Source organism: Opisthorchis viverrini (genome assembly GCF_000715545.1).
Source record: "Opisthorchis viverrini unplaced genomic scaffold opera_v5_330, whole genome shotgun sequence".
Lineage (NCBI taxonomy): Eukaryota > Metazoa > Platyhelminthes > Trematoda > Opisthorchiida > Opisthorchiidae > Opisthorchis > Opisthorchis viverrini.
In genome coordinates, this window is record NW_008751991.1 from 441,830 (window position 1) to 465,603 (window position 23,774).

The 23,774-nt window shown below is 46.0% G+C and overlaps 1 protein-coding gene across 1 annotated transcript; it reads left to right on the top strand.

Annotated features, from left to right (window-relative positions):
• Positions 1 to 3,634: 3,634 nt before the first annotated feature.
• Positions 3,635 to 19,970, top strand: T265_10097 (hypothetical protein; the record flags this gene model as incomplete). The annotated part of the gene is made up of 8 exons (XM_009176369.1): positions 3,635 to 3,812; positions 4,650 to 4,878; positions 5,672 to 5,821; positions 7,746 to 8,292; positions 11,310 to 11,566; positions 14,609 to 14,805; positions 17,908 to 17,988; positions 19,711 to 19,970. The coding sequence occupies 8 exons, from the start codon at positions 3,675 to 3,677 to the stop codon at positions 19,801 to 19,803; spliced, it is 1,692 nt and encodes a 563-aa protein (XP_009174633.1).
• Positions 19,971 to 23,774: the final 3,804 nt, after the last annotated feature.

Here is a 23,774-nt window from a genome sequence, read left to right on the forward strand (position 1 = left end):
AAAAACGATTATGCAATTCATGAAATACGTAGTGTTATAATGGAAGTAAAATAAAAATATCAGCGCCACACCCTCAATTATTCAAAATGCTCGTTTTTGTGGGTTTTGCGTGTCTAAACGAAATCTCATTTGCGTTTGGCGAATTAGGTAATGTCATAAAGAGAGCAAAAGAATCAAAACACCGCGGAACAACCCGTGGGCCTTTGCTTAACGTCACTCCTTGTGATGTAAGTCTGCTTGTCTCTCGGCTTTTGATCTTCATTTTTGTATTTTTTTAGCATGCTGAAGTTTCTATGCCTGATTGCGAAACCTTCATGGTTGAAGTGCTCTTGAGAATTTTGCTCACAGATTAGGATAGTGCTATCGTTGGCTAAAATCTGTACTAATGGCGTATAATTTTAAATAACCTAAACAATTTCGCCGCATGGCTTGGCATGCGTTTCGCATTTGCAAAGAGTAAAGAGCCACTACGAGGATGGGTGGGATCACGAAACTCATTCTTGTGGACTAGCCAATCGACATGGTAGATTAATTTTCTTACTTGGTGTATTAACGTTATTGCCTCAGCTCAGTCCTCGGTCTGAAATTTCCAAGCTGTCGTTTTCATAAAAGGAACCATCAGAGATTCCCAATGTGTAATAAACGCTCAAGACCGGATCGAATACAGTTGTAAAGCGCGTCGTATGTAAGGTGTGTGAGGAGACAAGATTCTGGAAATTCCGCCGCCTTCTGGACATGGCACTGGCAACTGGCTTGAATCGTGATTGGCTGTCGCGTCCACACCTTCGGCCAATCAGAGCTCGCCTCAATGCTGAGCTTTCAAGCGGCCCGATCTTCCGGCAGGTCGTGTGCGGGGTAGTGTAGTATTGTAGTATTCGCTCTATGGAAGCACCAAGGGACAGTGATTTTCCGAAGGCGGGTGTTCACGACAATTTCTGTGGATGGAAAAGATAAACATAGCTAATGAGCTGAAGCCCAGTAGGCAAGGTGGTGCATCACCCATAAATCATCCAAAATGGCGGAAACCGTACAATACAATGGGTTTCTTGACCGCAGCAGTACCTCACTGCGGGTCGTAAAGTGCTTTCAGTGTGGGATGTCGCCTGATAACTAGGCGGTTGTATGGATTCCCATGGACTGGCTGGAAACGAAATTACTTTTCGAATCGAGAGGGTCCGGACAGCTTTTGCCAACTTCCGACACCTATGGCACTGGTGTGTCTGTCAGGGACAGAACCCAGTAAATTACTCACTCATACGTTACACTGATTAGGACGTATACTGCGCACGTCAGAGGGAGATCCGCATCGCGGAGCCATTTTCACCCAGCCCGGGTGGCCCGCAGTTCGAACCCGACTTTTCACTCGACTTACCCTGTCTAGGCTTGGGCAACCTGGCAACACCCCGGCCCTCGTACTTTCTTCGCGTGGCATGGCCGCTAGGCACCGTAATGGTGCTACAGCTGAATGATTATCCTTTTTTACTCCTATTTCCACCCAGCTGTGTGCTGATTGGAAGCGACTGAGAGGTGAGCAGCTAATGGTCCCGCAACGAAGTATGAAAACACTAACCAGTAATTACTGTCAGATACTGGTCAGTAAATAACTGTCTAGTCAACAGCTGCTGCCTCCTTGGATGGGGACTGACTCAACTTACTAGTGGTTACTGCAGTAACCATGGCCCACACATGTCAAAGTTTACCAGTAATTGGCACTCATGCGTTCAAGCTATCATTTTTAATGCATAGGTTTCCACTTTCCGGAACTAACTGATCATACATCGTCATCGACAGCATGATATCAGTATTTAACACCGACGCCTCACTGCCGTACAACCATGATTTATTTGAAAACCTTATTGTGAGGAAAGGACTAAAGGTGAACGGGGAAGGGACTTAGTACTAGCTTACTACAATCATTCCGAGGTGGCTACATCTCCAGACACTCATCCAGGCAATCAGGATAGGAACTGACCACAAAAACGTCACTGACATCGGTTGACAGCCATATCTTGCAGTGTCTCCAACCGTGCGCAGTGAGAATCATGTGGTCCCCCTCCGGGAAAGCTAGTAGCGCCGACAGCACCCAAACGTTTCGTGATTTCATTTATCTGCTGCGCGAGTCGAGTAGTTCTAGGACAGGATTAGAAGGGCGTAATTTACGCTTTAATCGTCTAATAAAGGTAGTACATAAGCTGAGAATATAATGAGAATTAGGTCCATGCAAAGGTATGATTTATATAGTCATGACAACACCCCTCTACGAAATCAAGGGTTGGCCACCTCTCTGCTTCCGCTACTCTGAATTGGGCATGTAAGACAGCCCTCTCTTCGGCAAATGATGGTTAGGCATACGCGACACGTCCCAACCAACAGAGCTCTTGGTGCTGGATACATCATTGGTTGTTCCTTTTGCACAACCGAAAACTCGCTTTCTATTTGCCTCATTACAGATTCGCCGATGCAAACCAAACGAGCTATGGTTCTGAGACAACGATTGTGGAATACCTGATGATGTCTCAGTTCCGCTGCTCAAACAGATCAAGTCTCACAGCTATACAACAAAACAGCCCACACTGTAGCTTGATACATACGTCCCTTGAGATTCAGGGCTCTATCGCCCTGATGCCATAGGTGCCTCAAATTAGCAGTCGCGACCCGGGCTTTGCAGATTCGTGCATTGACCTCGTCTATCGCTAAAATCAGAACCAATACAACTTCCAACATACGTAAAGTGCCCCACAACTTTCAGTACTTCTCCCTGGATTGTAAATGGCGTGTTCATTGACTACATGTCCACGAGCATGACCTTACACTTTGTGGGTGCAAAGTGCATGCCAAGGGACAGGATGACTATCAGTTCATCCGAAACACTTGCGCCTTCTCTTTCTCGAAGATGAGAACGATGTCGTCTGCATATTCCGGATCGACGAGGTTTTCGGTCTCGACTGATCATGTCATCTTCTCTAATGCTTGGCTACATCCCCTCTACTCTCTATTTCCTCAGCGACCGAAAGGAACAGCTGCGTGGAATAACCGCCCGGGGGTTGTCTATGTTGCATCTAGTGTCCAGTTCAAAGCACTATAGACGCTTTCTTATGCGAGTCCTTGCGCTGCCAAGCTTACTGCCCTGCATCAAGAACTTAAAGAGCAGTGCTACACACCTTTTTCGCTTGTGCCCTTCAGGTGAACGGCAGGTACTGAACGATAAAAACAAAGCCGACCTGGGTCGATCCTGTGTGTCCATCGATGAAAACCAACGTACTTTTGGTGCATAGTTTGTAGCTGGTAAACCGAACTCAACCTGTCTATCTCACGAACATTTTCCGTCCATCTTTTTTTGTATACTTTTTTGTCGCACAGTCAACCACATTGTTTGCTTTAACTGTCCTCTGCGGCTCTCTTAATTTCTAAAGTTTCCCACTGTCAGACCAGGCTGTACCGGAGAGCTTAAAGTAGCTCAGTGGTTGAGGAGCGAACTTACTAACCGGAAGGTCCTCTGCATCTCGACTGCTTCTGTCTACACTTGGGCAACATGACAATATATTGAACCTCTTGCTTCTTTCGGTGGCTAGGCACCGGAAGAGTGTTACAGCTCAACCCTTTTCCATTTCTTTTCTCACTCGTTTCAGCTTCGGTCGGAACATGTTTGGAATTGTTTGAAACCTTAGATTAACATGGCTGGTATTCCGTCTGTATCAGTAGTTGATGAATTGGAGGAGCTTCTCGATGAGATTAGTACCTGTGTACCGAATGTACCCGGAAAGAATCGACTGCTTCGTGGTTGCAGAAAAGAACTAAATGCATTTCAACAGGTTAGCTAAACGCTTTTTTGTACCTTCTTGACTTGTCCTCCGTTCCGTTCGATGATGCTTCTCTCGAATTATTGTCATCCGTGCACTGAGGCGCCACAGCTTAACCCTAAGAAGCTATGTTTTCCTATACCGGTCTCACCCTTAATTGCTTAATGTCTTTCAAGTTCATCATCAGGATTATTTATACTGCGGTTGAGTTAGTCGGCTCTTACGAATTCTAGTAGACTTTGTTGAATTTAACTGCTTCGATCTATCTCAATTCATCTGTTTAGCTGTCCTGTGCTTGTTTCTGCGCACTTTTCCCACAGACATTACCCCTGTGAATGCAGTATTGTATTAGTGGCAGAGGAAGGAATAGTCGTCCGCTGCAATATTCAACACGTACTTATTGTTTTCGGGTCTGCCTCGTCAGGCGCCTCTTCGCACGTTGTGTGTGCGGCTTAGTCCTACTGTCGGTTTTTAGTGGACTGTAATAAACTCGATTTGCGTAATATTTGGCTCTATAAATAATACACAGTTTCCCTATGTGGAGTGATCATCGGTAAGGAAGTAAATGACCGCTCCTGAGCAACGAATTGCCCTAGGTTAATCCCGCGAGGATGAGATGAGGGTGACTGTAGGGGCTATTTATTTATCTACTCCCATCAATCTGCATACTTAGAAGCACGCATCAGGAAGCCCGCCTTTGTTGCCCGGGCTTTATCTTAGTTTTCGCGTTTGAGCAAGTCTGGGACGATATTGGTAGGTTATGGGTATTTTTGGACATTGGGAAGACAGATCTCCTGATGTTTTAGTAGCACTGGGAAGCCTGTTTCTTTCCCTCTCGTCCGACTCCAGCTCCCTCGCGATCAGGTGGAAAAAATGACTGTCGGTTCGAACCTTCCTTACTTCAAGGCCATCACTCGTCTTGCTCGTTCCTATGCGGACCGTTTGGTAGGGCTGCTCTGCCGTTTTCGGATGCCCCCTTCTGATGCCATAAGTCATGCCGACGATGTTTCGAAGTATGTTCCACATCAACCGCTTGTCCACTGTCCATTATCGACTTCTGGATCTTTTGGTAAACCCGGTAGGTGTTTGTTTTCAACTTTGCGTGTTACGTATCTACTCTGTAGCGGGGCTTATCAGGCAGGGTAGTCGTCCAATGCCAATAATTTTTTAATGATGTTATGTCGTGTTACAAAACCGATGCAGGACGAACGGAGTCATCTGTTCTAAGTGATGGGCGTACAACGGGAAAGCTATTAGTGTAGTGGAGAGAGGGGTGGGAAAAAGTATTTGAAAGAGAAATATGGGAGGCGTCAGCAGTAGCCTATTTTCGCTTACCCGACCTGCTGCATACAGTAAGTAAGGCACAACGAGACGGCTGATGGGACACGAGTTTATTTCTGAACTTAGGTATCATGGTTGTACGTGCGCTGGGATACCGTCAGGGCGCCTACACGTAGAAATGAAGACGAGTAAGGTCATCAAAAAATGCCTAACCGCGGGAAATTCGAATGCACTACCATTTCTATGGAACAAGTCGCCATACGTTACAACCTGATATGAGAGACTATGACTGTCTCAGGGACACCCCTAGTATAGCTGAATGGATCGCTGAGGTGCGCAAACCTTCACCGCAGAGTAAGGGTCAGTTTCCTCGTGACGGTTTAATAAAACTATCAGGTCATTAGGAGAGGTTTAGGTCTATTCACTGAGGTTTACGTGTGATGTGTGTTAAAACCTTCCATATTTTAGTAGATCACGCGCATATTCATGTGAGATTGTGCTCAATGCGATTACCCTTTCGTTTTCCACTCTGTAACCGTTTGACCTCCGTCGTTCATTCACCAAAACCGTTTTTCTCCCAATCTCCACAGGCAGTGTGTCCGTGGACCTGATCTGTATACAAAAACGAATGGACAAGAACGATGTGCTCCATAATACAACTACTCCAGACTGCTGGGCCCCATCTTTGTGGATAAAAGCACTGACGCGTGATGCCACTCGCCTCAACTCAGCTTGGCGAGGTAAGTGTGTGTCTCGAAATTCTCCAGCTATCTAAACCGACGCCAGACAAGAATCCTCATCTATATGCGAACCACTAACGAATTTGCTGTTGCAGACAAGCAACACCTTGTGGAATGACCAACCAATACATGATCTGGATTTCTGTGCAATGATTCAGGGACTCTTCGGTCGTGAACAACCAAACACGAGACGCCAGACTGTAAATTAATGATCTAGCGCTATTCCGAAAAACTGCTGCAGGAGGCATTTCGTGCTTACCAAGGCTCATCAGACGGTCCCGAAAGAATAAGTTTTGTGACCCTTCATTTAGTGGTTTCAGGGTGTTGGGGGCAAGAGGGCTCAAGCGTAACTTTGCTGACCAAAAAGTCCGTGGTTCGAATCCGACTTCTGCCTCTCGACTTCCCCTGTCTAGGCTTGAGCAACCTGGCGGTGTCCCAGCCCTCGTGCTTCCTTCGGTTAGCATGGCAGTTAGGCACCGTGCTACAGCTGAACGATTTCCTGTAGATTTTCAGCCCTTGTGAGATCAGCAGACATGATTACACTGGTCGGACAGTTACGTGACGGAAGGAACTTAGTCCCAATGCAGAACGACTTCAACCGTCAAAAACACCTTCAGCGACATTTTTCGTGGAGGCGTATACTGAATAAGTATATGTGGCCAGCCCTGACACACTAGGGCCATTAAGAAAGATTGGAACCAGGCAATTGCAACTATTCTTTGAGCCCGACCGCCTTCGTGTGCTTACTCGTTAGTTGGTTGATTAATCCAGATGCCATTAGTAGACGAGTAACATTTCAGTTGGCAGTTGCCGATATTGGTGTGTCTACTGGCACCAGGACAGCAAAAATCTAACAAGGGTACTCAGTGTGCTGGATTTGATGAGCTCAGGTTCAGCTGTAACACTCTTCCGGTGCCTAACTGCCATGCCACCAGAAGGAAGCATGAGGGTTGGGATACTGCCAGATCGCCCAGGACTAGATAGGGGATATCGAGAGGCAGAGGTCGGGTTCGAACCGCGGACCTTCCGGTCAGTAAATTCAGGCTCTAACCACTAAGCCATCTCGCCTCCCATGAGGTCAAGTAGAGAGGAGGGAATGTCTTTTTTGGTGAATGGTGCTCATTTACATACTTTCATAACATCAGGGTACCTTTGTTTCTTGCTACCCAGTACGTTTGGTATTAAGTACTCGTAGATCTCGTCCGTGTGAGTGAATTTGATGGCTTTCACTGTGAAAACTCAATTCAGACAGATGGAATAAGATGCTCTGCGGCGTCTTATCTCCATGACTGATGTCATCCAACACTAACCATGGCCCAACTGATACAAGTACCTAACCAATGAGCGTAGAGTCTACCCAGGCCTCCTGGTGAATGGGCAGCTGTTCTCTTGTCCGCTCGAAAGACCGGATTTTCATGCACTCAATTTTGCCCGCGACCCCTTCCGGAAAAAACATCTGTATAGTTAATTAAGCCCATCCTTGGAGATAGGAATAACCAAGTAAACCTGTTGAATATTTGGAACTTTTCAGTTGTACCTTCCTCCGTATCTAATCACTACACCCTAGTCATACGAAGGTAGAATACTCCGGACAGATCCCAAGGTCTCACGGTCGTTGTAAGAGAAACTGTTAAGTTTCCAATGGACACTTGATGATCTACTGTAACGTCAGCTCAGGTCACAAATAGGGACCGAACACGCTATCTGATTCTGGCACGCTATCTGGCATTCTGGTAAGTTCTTGCTGTAATTACTGCATAGTGCTTTAACGGTAGTTGTGTACCAATTTGCTGTTTAAGTCCACAACAACCTCACAGAATGGATGCCCGCCTCTGGATTATTAAAGTAATGCTGTCGGTGATGATGATGATTGAATCCACGTGCAGCTGGAGTGATTTTTATGCCTGTTTTACCTGTTCCGCAGGTGACGTCACACAAGGTGCAACCTGCCTTTATCGTCAGACGGAAGAATTGGTATCCACTGCTGCTTGGTACCAGCGCGGACAACCTCCAGGCTGGATACAAGTTTTGATACATTGGTTGCCCTCCAAGAATCAGGATATCTCTCATTTAGACTCTGATTTAGTGGAAAGCTTAACTCGGGTGCTCCGCGTCCAGATTTTGATGCATACCGACCCGTGGTATCCTGGGACGCACGTTGCTTCGTTGCCTTCAACGATTACCCTAGCTCACTCAGCCCCTCTCTCCGTTAGGAAATACTTGCTGGCAGCTACCCGTTTTCGTCGACAGATGTGCACCAAGTTGCTCGCTATGGATTGTGCGACCACCGATGACCGGGCTGTTTTGGTCAAGCGGTTCACGTATTTTCTCAGTTATGAACAAACTGACGTGGATTCAGAAACGGTGTTGGATGAATATGAAGAGGAAAAAGACCCAGTGATCCGCACTCCTCTAGATGCTGTTTTACATCGGGCTTGTGTTGTCCCGTTCGGGGGCCTCACACCGGAACAGTAAGTTTTGGTAATTTCTTACCTTCCATCCCTTTCCAATGGATCTAGTAAAACGTCACGTAACATAGTTGACTCATTAACATCTTGGCGCCTTCCTCATCTTGAATGAGAACGTTTGCAACCAGTTTTTAATTCCAACTGTGTCACTCTCTTGGCCCACGAAACTCCTAATCATGTCCATTCCTAAGCGCGTCTGTTTGGCCTGTCCTCTATACGCTGATCAGAATCGTACACTAATCCTGAGTCAGATCGCTTATAAAAGTAGCAATCGTTGAACTACATTCAATGTAGATGAGAACATGATCTGTCTAACTGGAAGCTAGAGAAGCAGTGATCGCGGTTAGCAGGTCCGTGGTTTCCGAGACGACTAACAGACTCTTTTCTGGAGTCGCCCATGCTTGCATGAAAGTGTAGTGCTTCTGTGCTCAGCAATCCGTTAAAAAGACAAAAGAGCAAGGTTAATTTGGTACCTAGACTCAGTTTCGCCTTTCCTTTGGAATATTGTCAGCTTTGTTATCTGGTTTGAGCAGTATACTACTAATACTAATACTACTAATACTACAGCATTAACGATGGAGTTCCAACGCTTAAACATCTTAGTAACTATCTGAAGGCGTGTCATGTTACGACCACATATGTATCGCGTGATAGATTTGCCTACCAACGCACTCGGACAAACGGATCGGTGAGTATTAAGTCTCCTGGGGTGTGGAAAGAGGTTATATAGCGGCTACCTTTGGCTTACTTAATTTTCCGATAACCTCGTTTAGTTTGATCAGTAGGTATGCACCAACAAGTTTCCATCTGATTTTTTCGGTTCGTGTTGCGTCTACCTGTATCATACCATGCTATGCTTACGACACTGACCCACATCAGGCCAAGTCGGTTTTTGTTAGTGTAACCCTGTTCAAGCTGGGATGACCGTGTGTGATTTCACATTGCGTCTCGACACGGCGTACCCACATTCGACAAGATAATGACCGGATTCCACACATCCCACGGAACACGTTTAGCAGTTACGCTGCAGAGCAACTGCCTTCTGCATTCGGGCGTTTGTTCAGAATCCATGCCAGTTACACTCAAACGGCAAGTATCCTTGGATCTTGCGGGGAACAAACTGTTTACTAATGGATATCGCCTTCTGATTCTTAAGTTAGCCGCTTACAGACGAGCGCACCAACAGTTGGTGAACCGAACTTGTTAATCCGCCCATTGGACTTGCATTTAACAGTTGTCCATTTACACACAAACGTTTCGCCTTACCGATTTCTCCGGTACTAGAGAGTCCTTCAACTTCAATTGTATCAGTACCCAACATCAACACCGCATCTCTCCATCTTCCACCATTTTGGTACCACGACCCATGCATCCGGTTTACCCAAGTACCCAAGCCCAGTTCGCTGTTCGTGGAATCACCCAAAAACATACTATGTACTGCTGTTCGTGGAATCACCCAAAACATACTATGTACTATTCGCGTACTGCAGTGTTTTCTTCAGACATAGCAACTGACGTATACGACGATTTAACCATTCCCGACGTCACCAGACCTTACACTGAGTTGCGCAACACAACGCTGTAGTTTATCATAGCGCAAGTGTATTGAGCAACTGCCAATTCGGAGTGGCGTAAACAGAGAGGTGACCAACCCTTGACTTGGCAGAGGAGTATGAATGAGATCACGAAACGCTTGGGTGCTGTCGGTGCTACTCGCCTTCCAGGATGGGGACCGCGTGATCCTCACTGTGCCTGGTTGGAGACACTACAAGAAATGGCTGCCAACCGATGTCAGTGGCGTTCTTGTTGTCAGTTTCTGTGCAGATTGCCTGAGTGAATGTCTGGAGGTGTAGACACCTCAGAATGATTGTGTTGAGTTAGCACTAAGTCCCTCCCCCATCCAACTTTACTCTTTTCTTTACAATAAGGCTTTCAAATAAGTCATGGTTGTACAGCAGTGAAGCATCGGTGTTGAACACTGATATCATGCTGTCGATGATGATGATGATGATGATGATGATGATGATTCTATCTCAACGGTTACGACGACTATATACCATCATGGGAGACTGCAAACTTGATGAAATTTTCGAGAAATACACTCGTTTGTAAATCAATTTGGTTTTTACGAGAGACTCAACTGAGATGTTTTCACGCCCATGTCCAAACAGTTCTTGTGTCTAGTCGAGATAGTGTTCCTGCTAGCATTGCTGATTAGATTCTTGAAATCGAACCGCGTGCTCCACTAGCATTTCCTCCTTAGGTACGCCAGCTTTTGTGCCCGCATTCCACCATCGTTTCGAAAATTTAGTTGATCAATTCTCACCCTTATCTCGACTCTATCCATTTCGCTATGCACTGCGTTTACGTTTCTATTCTCGCTGACATTCATGCTCTATAGGAAATGCTTGTTACTGGATGTACCGTAGTACATCTGGATATCGTGCACTCCAATTGGTCAAAAAGTTAATTAGACAAGGGTTAACCTCTACAGTTACAGTTGTCTTTGCCAACAATAGGCTGTGGATCAAATCCAGTAAGATGTGGACGCAAAACGTTTTGCTCTGGGCCCGGAAGTAAAAGCCTGCAGACCATTGGACTCGTGTTATTCGACAGTAGACAGGTTTTCAAGTCTTCTAGACTATCAGTCCACCGACAGTACTTCAAAAAAATCATTCAGCCCTAGCAGCTTTTCGGTCCCTAACTGCCATGTCACCAGAACGAAGCGTGAGGGCTGCCAGTTTGCCCAAGCCTAGACAGGCGAAGTCGAGATGCAGAGGACCTTCCGGTCAATGAATCCGCGCTCTAACCATTGAGCCATCTCGCCCCACTGACAGTACTTGTATCATGGTGAACTCAACGACAACTAAATTTCGAGCTTTTCTTTTCCTTTCTTATGGCACGCTTTTCCTTTTTGTCGTGTGGGACAACCCTCCTAGTGGGTATTGTTCCATAATTGTGCATACCTTTTCTCCGACTATGCGGCAAAGACAATTTGCTCGTGTATTTGGATCTATCAGATTGGAAATGTTGCCCCGAATTAATCTGGACGTATCAGCGCTCATTGCAATGGTTTCGGAACTTTCGCAGTTTATGCCTAAGGAAGCGCTATCATCTGTCATCAATGATTCTCAATCCATTCTTCAATTCCTCGCAAGTTCGGAACGACGGGAACAAATGTTGCATCAACCTCGATTCGCCTCGTCAACGTTCGATTGGCTGCTAGAAGCCGAATCAGAGCAGCCGGTCTTGTTGACCGTTGATGACTATCTAAAGGGTAACGGATGATACTTCGTTTGATTTGTATTGACTGTTTGATCCCCCCCGGTTATAAAACTTTGTTTTCTTGCGCCCTCAGACACATGACGTCTGGAGCTAGTCAACACAAGGAGGCCTTCGATCTGGTTTGCCTGTTTATTTTGGCGTGAACTCAAGCTAACATACATTGAAACAACTGGCATAATCTGTTTGGCGATGCGTAGTCTGGCAGGTTCCGTGTACTTGATGTTGGAGTATTTGCCATTTGTTCATCTACTTACCGCTTCTACTCAATCTGTTTCCACGTCACTCTGGTAGCCCACGTCATATGATATGAACAGTTCTCCTGCCGTCCTGGCCCAACTACTACGTAAAAAATAAGGATTGTCGTCTTAGTTGGAGATGGTCAGCAATGTACTCTTTCGATCATATCTTAAATTGAGCCCTTCCCATGCAAAATGTGCAGTCTCCGTTTGCTTCACGGACACGTTCTAAACGCACGTGAGTTATAGTGTGTGTTGTGTGTGTGTGTGTGTGTGTGTGTGTGTGTGTGTGTGTGAAAGCGATGTGCTTCGTCTCGTGAGGCCGTGAGTGGCGTAGCGTGTTGTAGAGTGCTTATCTTGCGTGTCAACGGAAGAGTTTCAATACCGATACGACCCCTAATATGAAAAACAAACCGAAAGAAATCGTTCAGCTGTCGCACCCTTTCGGTGCCCAGCCACCCGAAGGTTGTATGAGGGCTGGGATACTGCCAGATTACCCAAGCCTAGACAGAGGAAGTCGAGAGGCAGAAGTTGGGTTTGAACCACGAACATTCAGGTCAGTAAATTCGCGCTCTAACCATCTCGCACTGTTCATGAGTTCAAAGACGACTGAATCTCGGGTCCATTGTTCCTCTTTTTAGCACGTGCCCACCAGAATGATTATCGCAGGACAGGTGTGAGGTTTTTCAAACGATCGGCATGCGCGTACGCATGCTTGAATTTTTCTTTGTATCACTAGACAAAATACTAAAAAGGATTTGTTCGATCGAAGCACATTCCTCAGCACCGGTTCTCATGTATATTGTCTTAGCTTACTGAGTTTCATCTGATTGGACTCCCTGCTGTTCAGCTGTCAGCATTTTGCCCGAGTACACGAGATAACTTTGAATTGGCCAGTTGTTGAGATTCATGAAGAAGGAACATCCGCGTGGAAGGTGACAATTCATCTATGAATATAAACCTGGGTAGATAGCCTGTTAATTCGGAAGTATCCAGAGACATGCCTACATCGTAGCCACTGTACGGACTTTGCAATAAGACGGTGCACAACCCGCAAGAGTTGAAACACAAGGCGGGTTCTTGTTGTATTCAATCAGCAAGACCATTCAAACGACCGAAGCTGAAGCAATTTAGCGTCACGATTGCTGGGCTTTTTTATATAACGTAAGCCTTCTTTTGGTTCGGTAGCCAAGCCTGAGTGGCCGGTGGACGAACCTAACCGGTCAACACAATTGGGGACTGAAACAGCCCCGTTCTGCATGATGTTGAGCAACTATGTCTTTCATCAGTCAACCTAAACGTCGATATTTCAAAGCAGACTGATGCAGGGCATGATCCAACTGAAAATATGGAAGGCAAATCTAACGTAGCTTCGGTTGAAACCCGTTCATTCAGAATTTGGCTGTCCCAAGAAACCTCAATTAGGTGCAGCGTCGTCAAACCTAATGCGTGAAAATTCAAACGCCACGTAATGCTGGTTTACATGACTGTCGTGTGAACGAAATATTCGGTGTTGACGTTATTAATGGTGCCACCCGAAGGAAGCGCGAGGACTGGGATACTGCAAGGTTGCTCAAACCTAGACAGGAGCAGTCGAGATGTTGAAGGGTTTGTTCGTGGACCCTGCCATTAGCCTCTGACTTAAAAGTTTGAATCGCGAGACAGCGGTTGTTAGGATTCCCTTGGGGGATCCTTCCCCGAACCAGTGACTCAATAGCCCGACCTAATTGGCTGTAAAGGACCGGCCTGGCCCGAGGGCGCAGGGAATAGGGCATTATTGTCTCACTTCTGATGCGGCTGCGCACAGCAGGTGCCTTCTGAGCAGCACAGGGTTCTTTGGTTTCAAAAGTATTTCGACCCCAGGACTCAAATCACCAGTGCTTAGTGACATTGGCGGGAATAGCCCAATCGCGCAGTCAGTGGCGCTTGTGCCTCAAACCTATCGCCTTCAATGTTTGGCTACCCGACTTACGAGCAAAATGAACATTTCTTCGCCTCCAAGGTTTGGTTGTATGTTCCACTTTCCCGTTTTCCGGTGGTCGAAGCTGTAGCAGCTGGAACCAATGTGCCTATGGCACACGGTTTATAGCTGAAAAATTGATTGATTGAATCGACGAAATGTGAATTAGACCAGAGAAGCTTGCATTTGATAACCGACGGATACGTCGTACGGAGATATCTCAAGGTGATGTTTGCACCGCCATAATTTTCCTATCCACAGGGAACCAGAACATTCCTCCTCATGGGATGTAACAGCTTTTATAGTCTGAGCATCGACAGGGAATAATCGAAAGCCATGGTGATCTCATCTCGGGCGCCCGAAAACTGCTTGTCTTTTTGTGTTCCTAGTCATGCGGATTCTTCATCATGGGCCCTCATCCAGAATCGACTCAGCAGGACATTGGGTAAAATACTTTGGACGTTTCTTCAACTGTATGGCCCGTGACGAAATTTAAAAGTAGATCTGTCAAATTCCAATCGGTAACGTCTGGTTTTAGCTACCGTACTCCTCAGTTCTCACAGAAAAAAGGAGATTTTGCGATAGGATGCGGCCGAGGAGAGACACTATGTGCTCTATAAGGCATTAATGTTTCTTCTGTGAGATACTTAATTTTTTTCTGAATTACCTCTGGTCACTGGCGATCGCGGAAGTGCGAGAAGAGTGCTTCGGTTCAGGTACATCGGTGTACGCACGGCCGAAGAGTTTCGACGTTCAACACTGGTTTTGCTCAAACGCACATGTACATGGTCTCTCTGCTACACGGTCCAACTCAGCGCTGTTTGTTTTTCCGTTTTAGATTCATTAGTCATTGTATGCCGGACCGCAGTAAACACATTTCTCAACATCCTCACTACCGTCGCTGGTCCCGCCGAATGGACACGGGGCATACGCCTATTGACTCACCTTGTCATAGTTCCCGATCTCGTGTCATCTGGTAATGCTCCTTCAGCGTCGAGTCCGAATGTGAAATTGAACAACCGACAGAAGAGCCGGGTAAGCCGCTCCTTGATGTCAGACGTATTCATGACTGAGTCAGTCCTCCCATATGTACATCAGGTATTCCCTAACTACACGTATCTGAAAAGAATGAGCCTATCCGGAACTATCGAGGACGCAGACATACCATCGTTGTGCTGACCCACTACCTTGTTTCAAATCAGGCAGGTTTGATTACACAGCGGGGTATTCCTGGGAGGTCTTTCCCAGGAGAGAGGTCTATATTCATTCGGGAGACCGGCTAGGACGAATCTATGGAGTCAATTATTCAATTTTCTGGAAAATCGGTTATGTCTCTTTGTATTCCGTATTATTTCTTCTCCATATGGTCCCTCGAACAGTGCTCATGGGATGCCGCTGGATCTCCGATGCCCGATTTCTCTTAGGGATCTTGTAAATCGAAGAATTTCGTGGCTTCTCCTCCCTCCCCAAGATCATCCTGTTTCAGCGTTTCACTCTCTTCTGAGCTGTTTGACTGTTCTCAGATTTACCATTCTGTAAAGAACCTTATATGCATTCAGGTAGTAGGTATGAAACTCTTGGGAAAAATGACGCTCACATATTGTTGCACTTCTGTAGTCTGACGCAGTCCGACAGCTTTTACCTCCTAGTCGGGTTTGCCGATGAACCTTACCATCGGTGCCCAGATTTTTGACATTTTGTTGTTTTTTGCGCGCTTGCATTAGCACCATGACCTGGACTTACCCATAAAAGCTCACGTATTGTTATCAGTTCTGAAGGGGTATTCATCTTGTGTTTACTAGTTTGAATCCAGGCGAGTCGATTAATCTCAGGAAGTACCTTCAAGGAGGAGCAAGCAACTGTATATGTAAGATAAACTGTATACACAGAGGTTTGCGCAGGTAGCTGCACACTAGAATCGGAGTACGTATGAATATCAGGCGGCTAATTGTTTCCAGACTCGGCAACTGCTTGGTATGCACTGCAAGCGACTGTATTTGTACGATAAATTGTATAACGGCTACACAAATGTTTGCGCAGAACAAACACAGGAAGCGGCTAATTGTCTCCAGACTCGGCAACTGCTTGGTATGCACNGCTAATTGTTTCCAGACTCGGCAACTGCTTGGTATGCACTGGACACTGGATATAAAATAGACTTGGAACGAGGATCCACACCACGTTGACTGGTGGACGAGGTGGTGGAAATCGCCAAACAACCCCAGGCGTAGAACTGGTGAGTATGTGGAGAAAAGTCGCAGATTAGGTGGGTTGACATGTGACAGTGCGCGGTGCTCAACGGAGCCCCAAGCCTCGCGGAATGAAGTTTACTGATTCTCCCCAACCCATAACTCGGTTGTCCTATCACTTATCATCCGGACAACAAAATTTGCGACCGACACTCACGGGGAATACTCTGGAGCAGTTGATGGAAATGCAGTTTGTTAATCACCTCATCCCCGCAACCCAAACATCAATCAACCGTGAGGACCAACAATTTTTGGCTAACATTCAGCATTCACTGATTAAGTATGCTAGTTGGAATGACCTTGCTGCCAGGTTTTCTACACTGTCATTAAATCGGTCAGATTGGTAACCTGTTCACCTGGTCTGCCGAAACTCGCATCAAAAGCGCAACCTTTCCCCAAAAAAGATCAATTCACTGCTTATCATACCAATCCGAAACGATGACTTGTAGATGGATCCTAAACATTTCCCAATCGTTAGGCTCAAGTCCCTTGGTGCGTGTCGTGATTTGCCGCATTGTACACAGTCAGGGGACCAGAAAGTTTCGATTGGCAATGCCAGTAGTACTCAAACTTAACTTTTGAATGTCCTGTCTCACAGTGGTTTGAGCGCGAATTTACCGACCGGGAGGTTCGTGGTTCGAACCCGACCTCTGCACCTCGACTTACCCTGTCTAGGCTTGGGCAACCTAACAGTATTCCAGCCCTCGTGCTTCCTTCGGGTTGCGTGGCAGCTAGGCACCGAAGGGGTTTTACAGCTGAACGATTATCTTATGACAGTGACTTAGGAGAAATCCACTGTCTTGCCAGAAAGTTTGCATTTTCCGGTTTTTGTGAAAGAGTGATCCCCATTCCGCACCAGTAAAGCCGGGATTATCAAAAGTTTCCGGTTTATTTTCAGGCTGTTTGACACTTCCATCGTTATCCTACTGGCGGATTCGTTGGACCGTAGCGTAGTCCTTTTGGTTAGGGCTTGGCAGACCATTGTAGTTGTTTTTGAAGTCAGAATCTTTCCATCGTTTCGTTTTTTCATCGGTCTTTGGGACTGAGGAGTTCCGGATTTCATTTGATGTGTTCAATATTGCCTTCAAACAAATCACGTTAAGGTAATGTTGGGAGTGAGATGGCTCAGTGGTTAGTGCAGAAATTTACTGACTGGAGAGTTCGCGGTTCGAAACCGACATCTTCATCTCAACTGCTCCTGTCTAGGCTTGGACAATCTGGCAGTATCGCAGCCCTCGTGCTTCCTTTGGTCGGCATGGCAGCTAGGCACCGAAAGGGTGTTACAATTAAACGAATACCGCGTTTGTAAGAAAAAGCACCACTGGTGATGCAAATAGTGACTAATGATACCGTTCAGCTTTAACAATCCTTCAGTTTCTAGTTGAAAATCCACCCGAAGAAGGCACAAAAGCTGAGATACTACTGCTAGGTTGCGCGAGCCTAGTCCGAGGTATTCGAGAAGCTTGAGTTGGTTTCGAACAAAGTTCCTCAACAACCGAGTTATCTCAAACTCAGCTGTTAGTTTATTCTGCATAGGGGAATGAGATGGTCCAAGCGAATTTACTGACTGGAAGGTCCGTGGTTCAAACCCAACCACTGCCCCAACCTGGCAGTATCCCAGCCCTCGTGCTCCCCCAGGGCTGCATGGCAGTTGGGCACCGAAAGGGTGTTACACCAGGATGAGCATCGCTACTAGCATTCGTTGTACGCTGGGTGTGACAGTGTGGGTCTTGGTTGGTGAAGTATTTGTTCAGCTAGGATGCGGTTTGTGGTTTTATCCCTCTCCCCGAGCTTTTGCCTTCTGGTTCGCATTGTTTAACCTTAGACTTCTCATTTCGAGCCAACCGCAATTCACCGCACTTAGTTCGACCCCGTTCTACCGTTTCAGCTAACCATGGATGTTGGAAATGCATTTGGTGCGCTCACTGTCACTTCGAATTCAGCGTTTCTCCGTTCACTCCGAAACGAGGTTAGTCCATTTTAGCTCTCTGTGTCTGTCTAGCGATTTTACATTCATCGCTATTGCAAATATCGCTTGTTCAGTTTACATTGTTCTTTTTGAAGATTACTGCTATGAATTTACTGTGTGCTAACGGCTAGAGATACTAGTTGCACTGGAAATCAAATTCTCAGCTTAAAGTCTCTCACTTTCCCCATCAAAACGACAGGGCTAGAAAAAAGAAAATCGTCAAGTTGAGGGTGAACAAACCGAGGGATCACCCATCCGAAATACCCCTTCACATCAGTGTTCGTTTCTATCACGACCAGGAGGGACGTTGGGCCCTTGTTATACGCTGAGAATTTCATAAACGAATGGTACCTTCCAACTTCCGAGCTCGAAGAAGGAGTCTTGTTTGAGTTAGCCCACCTATGACGGGCATGACGCTCGTTCTTCAAGGCTGTCGCCTTCAGAATGTAGCTGCTTGGAAGTTTCTTGTTTCTTAGGAGCGATACGGGGCGAGATGGACCAAGTGGTTAGAGCGCGAATTTACTGACTGGAAGGTCCGTGGTTCGAACCCGACCTGTGGCTCTCGACTTCCCCTGTCTAGGCTTGGGCAACCTGGTAGTATCCCAGCTCTCGTGTGGCATGGCAGCTAGGCACCGAAAGGGTGCTACAGCTGAACGATCGAACGATAAGACCGATACAAACCAGCTAATCATGCCATCACCTCTAATGCTTGGCCACATCTCTCATGCTCTCCTATCTTGTGATGACAGAAACTGTAGCAGCTGGAGAGAGCGTACCATTGGCAAATTGTTCCTAGGTGATAGACCGAACTGAACGTCGTTATGGCTGGACGATCCGTTTTCGGAAAAGAGTGCTGATAACCAGGGATGCTGGATTGGTGAATTCGTCGCAATAGTTGATCCTTCTTCCCACTTATTGTTAGGTTTTCACGCACAAAATGACAACCGGTTCTTGGTGAAGTACTATTAAACTCCGAAATACCATTCGACACATTGAATGTTTTACAAAACTTATGTGGAAGAGGTCACCTTTCATGTGTTTCGGAAATGCAGTCAGCTGCTTCTATGCGCCGCCTCGTAACCAGTTTCTGAGAGCTTACCGTCACGGTGCGTAGTTGGTATCCCCAAAAACGATCTGTAATGCCAGAAGAAAGTCTGCAACAACAGCGAGTGCTTTTCCCATGTCTTCTAGGGTTGGTTGAACCGCTGGTAATGCACTAGGGAATTCGGATTGACACCACTGACCAAAACCAGTTGTGGACTAACTACTTTTGGAAGTTTTTTTCTAGCAGAATAGTCAAACCATTTGGCCATGATACTTTGTCATGCGATTCTAATATGGTCCAATAGCGTGGGTACTGCTATGTTGTCCAAGTTTGGATAGGAGCCATTGAATTTAACACGGGTGGGTTGAATCGGCGCAGTTCTTCAACGGCAGCTCGACTCTCTTCACTTTGTACGCACATATCGCCCGGTGCACATAAGGTGTACGATATACCCAACCCTAAAGTCGCTGAAATGCGAGAACTTTTTGTCATGATGTTTGAAGCAAACATCATTTGGTTACCCAAACCTGTCAAGTAGGAAGACGTCGGTAGCGGGGGTAAAATACACCGCATATTTTCAAGCCCTTTTTACTAAATTGTTCACTGTATTTTCATGCTTCTTTCATCACGTGATCTGTTCATTGCACGAGTATTGTTCGTCTACATCTTCTCCACAGGGTCTCAAATACTCTGCCCTACTTCTGCCAGCCCGTGCGTTGACCGAATCGGCTGCTCGAATAGGCCGAAGTGCCGAGCCCAGAGATACTTGATACTTCTAATTCCCCATGTACATATGAATACAGACTACTTGCTTCTATGTGCCAAATTGCACTCCTGTTCGAAGCAACCTTTTTTTCACCACCGCCGGGAAACTACTTTTTCAGGGAACTGGGAAAATAGTATTTTCGTCGACCTATCGCTCTGTTGTCGTCACTCGGAAACATCTGTACGGGAACTCCTCTCTTGTGTTTTGCGATGGGTTCTAGAGACTTGAAAGAAGAAGCTTCAGTGTCCATGGGCCTACATGCGTGTCTTCTGCATTCCCTTCCTGATTCTCCATCATCAACTGTGAAAACGGTGTACTCGTTATGCCTGGTAAAGACTACCAGAGTTTCACTCATTTGGAAACAAACTTGGTTCCGCCAAACCAGCTGAATCTCTCGTTTGTGACGTTTCTTTCGCTGATGATCTGGGGCGGTAGATGTAGATAGCTATGCTTTAGAGGCATTGACCGTTTCCTGGTTGGCATATCACGCGAACTGCACCAGCATAGTGTAGATAATGCCACATGTATTTTAAGTATGCAGCCAGATGAGCACCCTCAAACCTCATGGAATCTGGCTGGAGGGTGAACTGTTGGGGGACAGTTCTAAATCTATTACTGTGCCCAATCGGTGGCCTACTATTATCGATTTAGGTAGACAATCTGACGTTTTGAGCATCTCCTGGAACAGGTATATTGGCGGTTAGTGTTAGTCAGTTATTACTCCACAACAGTGATCACGGATGGTCACGTCTAGCACCGTTTCAGGCTCCGAAATGTCCAGAGTGTTCTGGAGATCATTTGCAGAACCGCATGTGACAGACGAGTACAATGCAACACCATAAAATACAACAATACAGCAATACATTTCAGTATGATATGATAACCGTATATTTGGAAAGCAACAGAAAGTCTGGTACCTGAGCCAAGCTCGTATGGGTTCAGTCTGCGGCACTTCCAAAGACGACAATCGAGGCCCATTAAAACACATACGTTTTGTGACAGATATTCCTCGATGAAGCCTTGTTACTTCAGAGCGCTCTAGTGGAACGTAAGGTTGACGGAAACTCGGGGACTGCGCCTACCTGATGAGCCCCAAAAAGGGCGAAACCGGTCTTGGGCTGTCGACGGATTTTCAGCTGCCTTGTGAGTAGTTTCCTTCATGAAAATATACCCGTTTTGCAAGTTCACTAGAAAGGTTTTGATTCTGATCGCATTTGACTGAGTGTTACTGATGTAGCTTGATACATGTCTGGGTGTGAATTACTAACTGAAAAGTTTGCGGTCCAAAAACTACTCCGACTTTTTGGTACTTTCCGTCGAAACTTCATTCACGTGGCAACATCTCAATTTCGTTTTCTTCCGGATGCATGATACATGTTCGTCGAAACTGATGTACCCAGCAAGGTTTTCGCTGGTTACATCCTCCAACGGGACCAACAATCATTCAGTCACTCATAGCCGTTTACATTTTACCTGTAAACTGTAACCAAGTAATGCTGAAGGTAATCCAGTTGTGCCACACTGTCGTTCGTTGGTTGGGTGAAAACGGTCAAAGAATATTTCCTCAGGTCGAATACATGGCCGGACTAAGCATGCTATTCGGTCCACAAAATCAGCGTCTCCTAATTCTCCGATGACTCGCTCATTATGAAGATCTCCGTCTACATACTCGGAGGTCTTGAAGCGCCCCAATTTCACACAGGAACAGCCTGTTCATACCTAGACAGAGAAATCTAGTGATCTGAACACTGATAGCACCTAGAAAATTGATCGACGCGTATCCGGGTTTACAGAGTTTTTATAAATAATCCGTGTGGCGGAAATACAAGATCTTTATCTCTCTGATGTAGACTGTTCCTTCAATACAGCCAAATATGAGCCTATAATGAATAACTGCATTGTTGGCAGGTGCGACCAGAACACGTGAAAACCTTACTAATGTTATAAGTTAATTGGTTCAGCGAAGCTTTGTTCAGGCTGTTTGGGTGGGGCAATACACTAGGGAGTTTATTTTTTCCACGTCACTAAAAATTCATCTGGCATTAAGGTTCACGTTTTCGTGTGTCTGAAAGCAGATGCCGCTCTTCAGTTCACAGATACACTTCCAGGTTGTTGTTTAGGTGATGACCCAATGAAAGTTCCCACACCAGTGAAACTTCGCAGAACGATTTCCTGAAAACTGCTTGCGCACAATGCAGCCTACATGGTTCAACAGTGTGGTATTTCATTTCAAAGTGTTTGGCGATCCACTTCGATGTGTAACCTAACAAGCTAAAGGTGTAGTACGTGAAAGGTGCAGAGCGAAACAATTCCATCGTACAGGATTTTGAGTCCGAATCAAAATTTACATCCGACGGCACGTCGTTCGGGGAGCTACTCAGTACGTGACCATGTGATGTGGTTAACAAATCAGCGCCGTCCAAGTGAGAGCTAATAACGATGTTGCTCAGTCGCTCCGAGAGTCGCGGGTTTGAAACTCCTTACTGCAGTTTCGTACAACGCGCAATGTTTCCCAGTAAGAATGACTCAGCTATGCTTTGATTTTCAACTTTTCAGCATAGATTGGCTTTACTCGTAGAATTACATCGCAATTAAGAACCGGGCGTCATAAAACCTCGAAGCCATTGTTGGTACCTCAACGGGTATTTGATGCGAGCTTCGTACTGCGGGGTGCCTAGTCAGGAATATGCGCTCAGTGTTGTTGAACGAAACACATGATCTCTTGTAATCCGAGTGGAGTTCACTATGTAAGCGGAAAGGATTCATTTCATCAGGCAATTCGTAGTCCGTCGCGCTGATCGGCCAGTTCGAATGGACTGCCCGGATAAGGTATAAATAGCTATTTTAGAGGTGACTTGATAACTTTCCCTTTTCTATTGAAATCGAAAAATCTACAGTACTATCAACACAGAATAATACATACTGCTGCCTAGCTGTAATGCAACCATGAGGGAAGAAAGACCTGGTAAGTAGTGGGCGTAAAAAGGAGGGCGTGGGCTTAGTACACAGGGGCCGTAAGTAAAACGATTGAGAATGAACTGCCTACACTTTTGGATGACATCAAAATAGACTAATCTGACCCAACGTCATTGACGATCTCATCCAAAAACACACGAACAGTGTTAGCCGTTGGTCAGGTGGCAGTTAGTCTCATCTCCGAGCTTGGAAATTGGCTTAGAAGACACTCCGTCAGAATCCGAGGGGATATTTTAATTACGGGTTTGGATGAGTCTCACTTGCCTGCGCTGCTCAGTGGACTTACTTAGACTACTGTTGACTAGAAGTTTTCAGGTTTTCCTTGAAGCGCGTGAAAAATCAGGGGCGATTCCGACTGTCCACTAGTAGTTAGGTCCTTGAAAATGTTCAGCCCGCGCGCCAAAGTTGAATTACAATCAGATTACATCATTTCTACTGAGTTCGGGAAGCCGGTTTACATAAAGCTGTTTGTATTTGCTTAACTGTCCCAAAGAAGTGATTAGAGTTGTTAGGCCGACGCATCTGATCCAAGTTAACGCGTAGCGGCCTGCCGAACTTCAACCCATGGTGATTCGAACGATTTATCCAGTTAATAGAGATTTCGTTCTGTCAATCAAGCCCGTCTATGCTGAAAAGCCGAGAAGTACTGGTCAGCTGTTTCCTCCTTTGGAGAGTAATCAGCAGTGCGCATCTCACGAAACTCAATGTAGATTTGAACTGTTAACCGTTCAATTGCAAGCAGCTAATCAGCAGTGTGGTTAACTCGCACTTAGCATATAACGCCACCAATCAATCATTTGCCAAACCACATCACATGCTCACATACTGTCTGGCCTCCCAAGCGACTTCTCCGATGGAAGTTTTACTCGTCTTGTGAAATAATAGAAGAACCAGCTCAGAACGTAACTGAACTACACAACTGGCGATGGAACAACCGTTTTCGTTGAGACAGATCTAATTGGTTGGTTTTTACTTGCCCTTGACAGATGAGTTCTATTC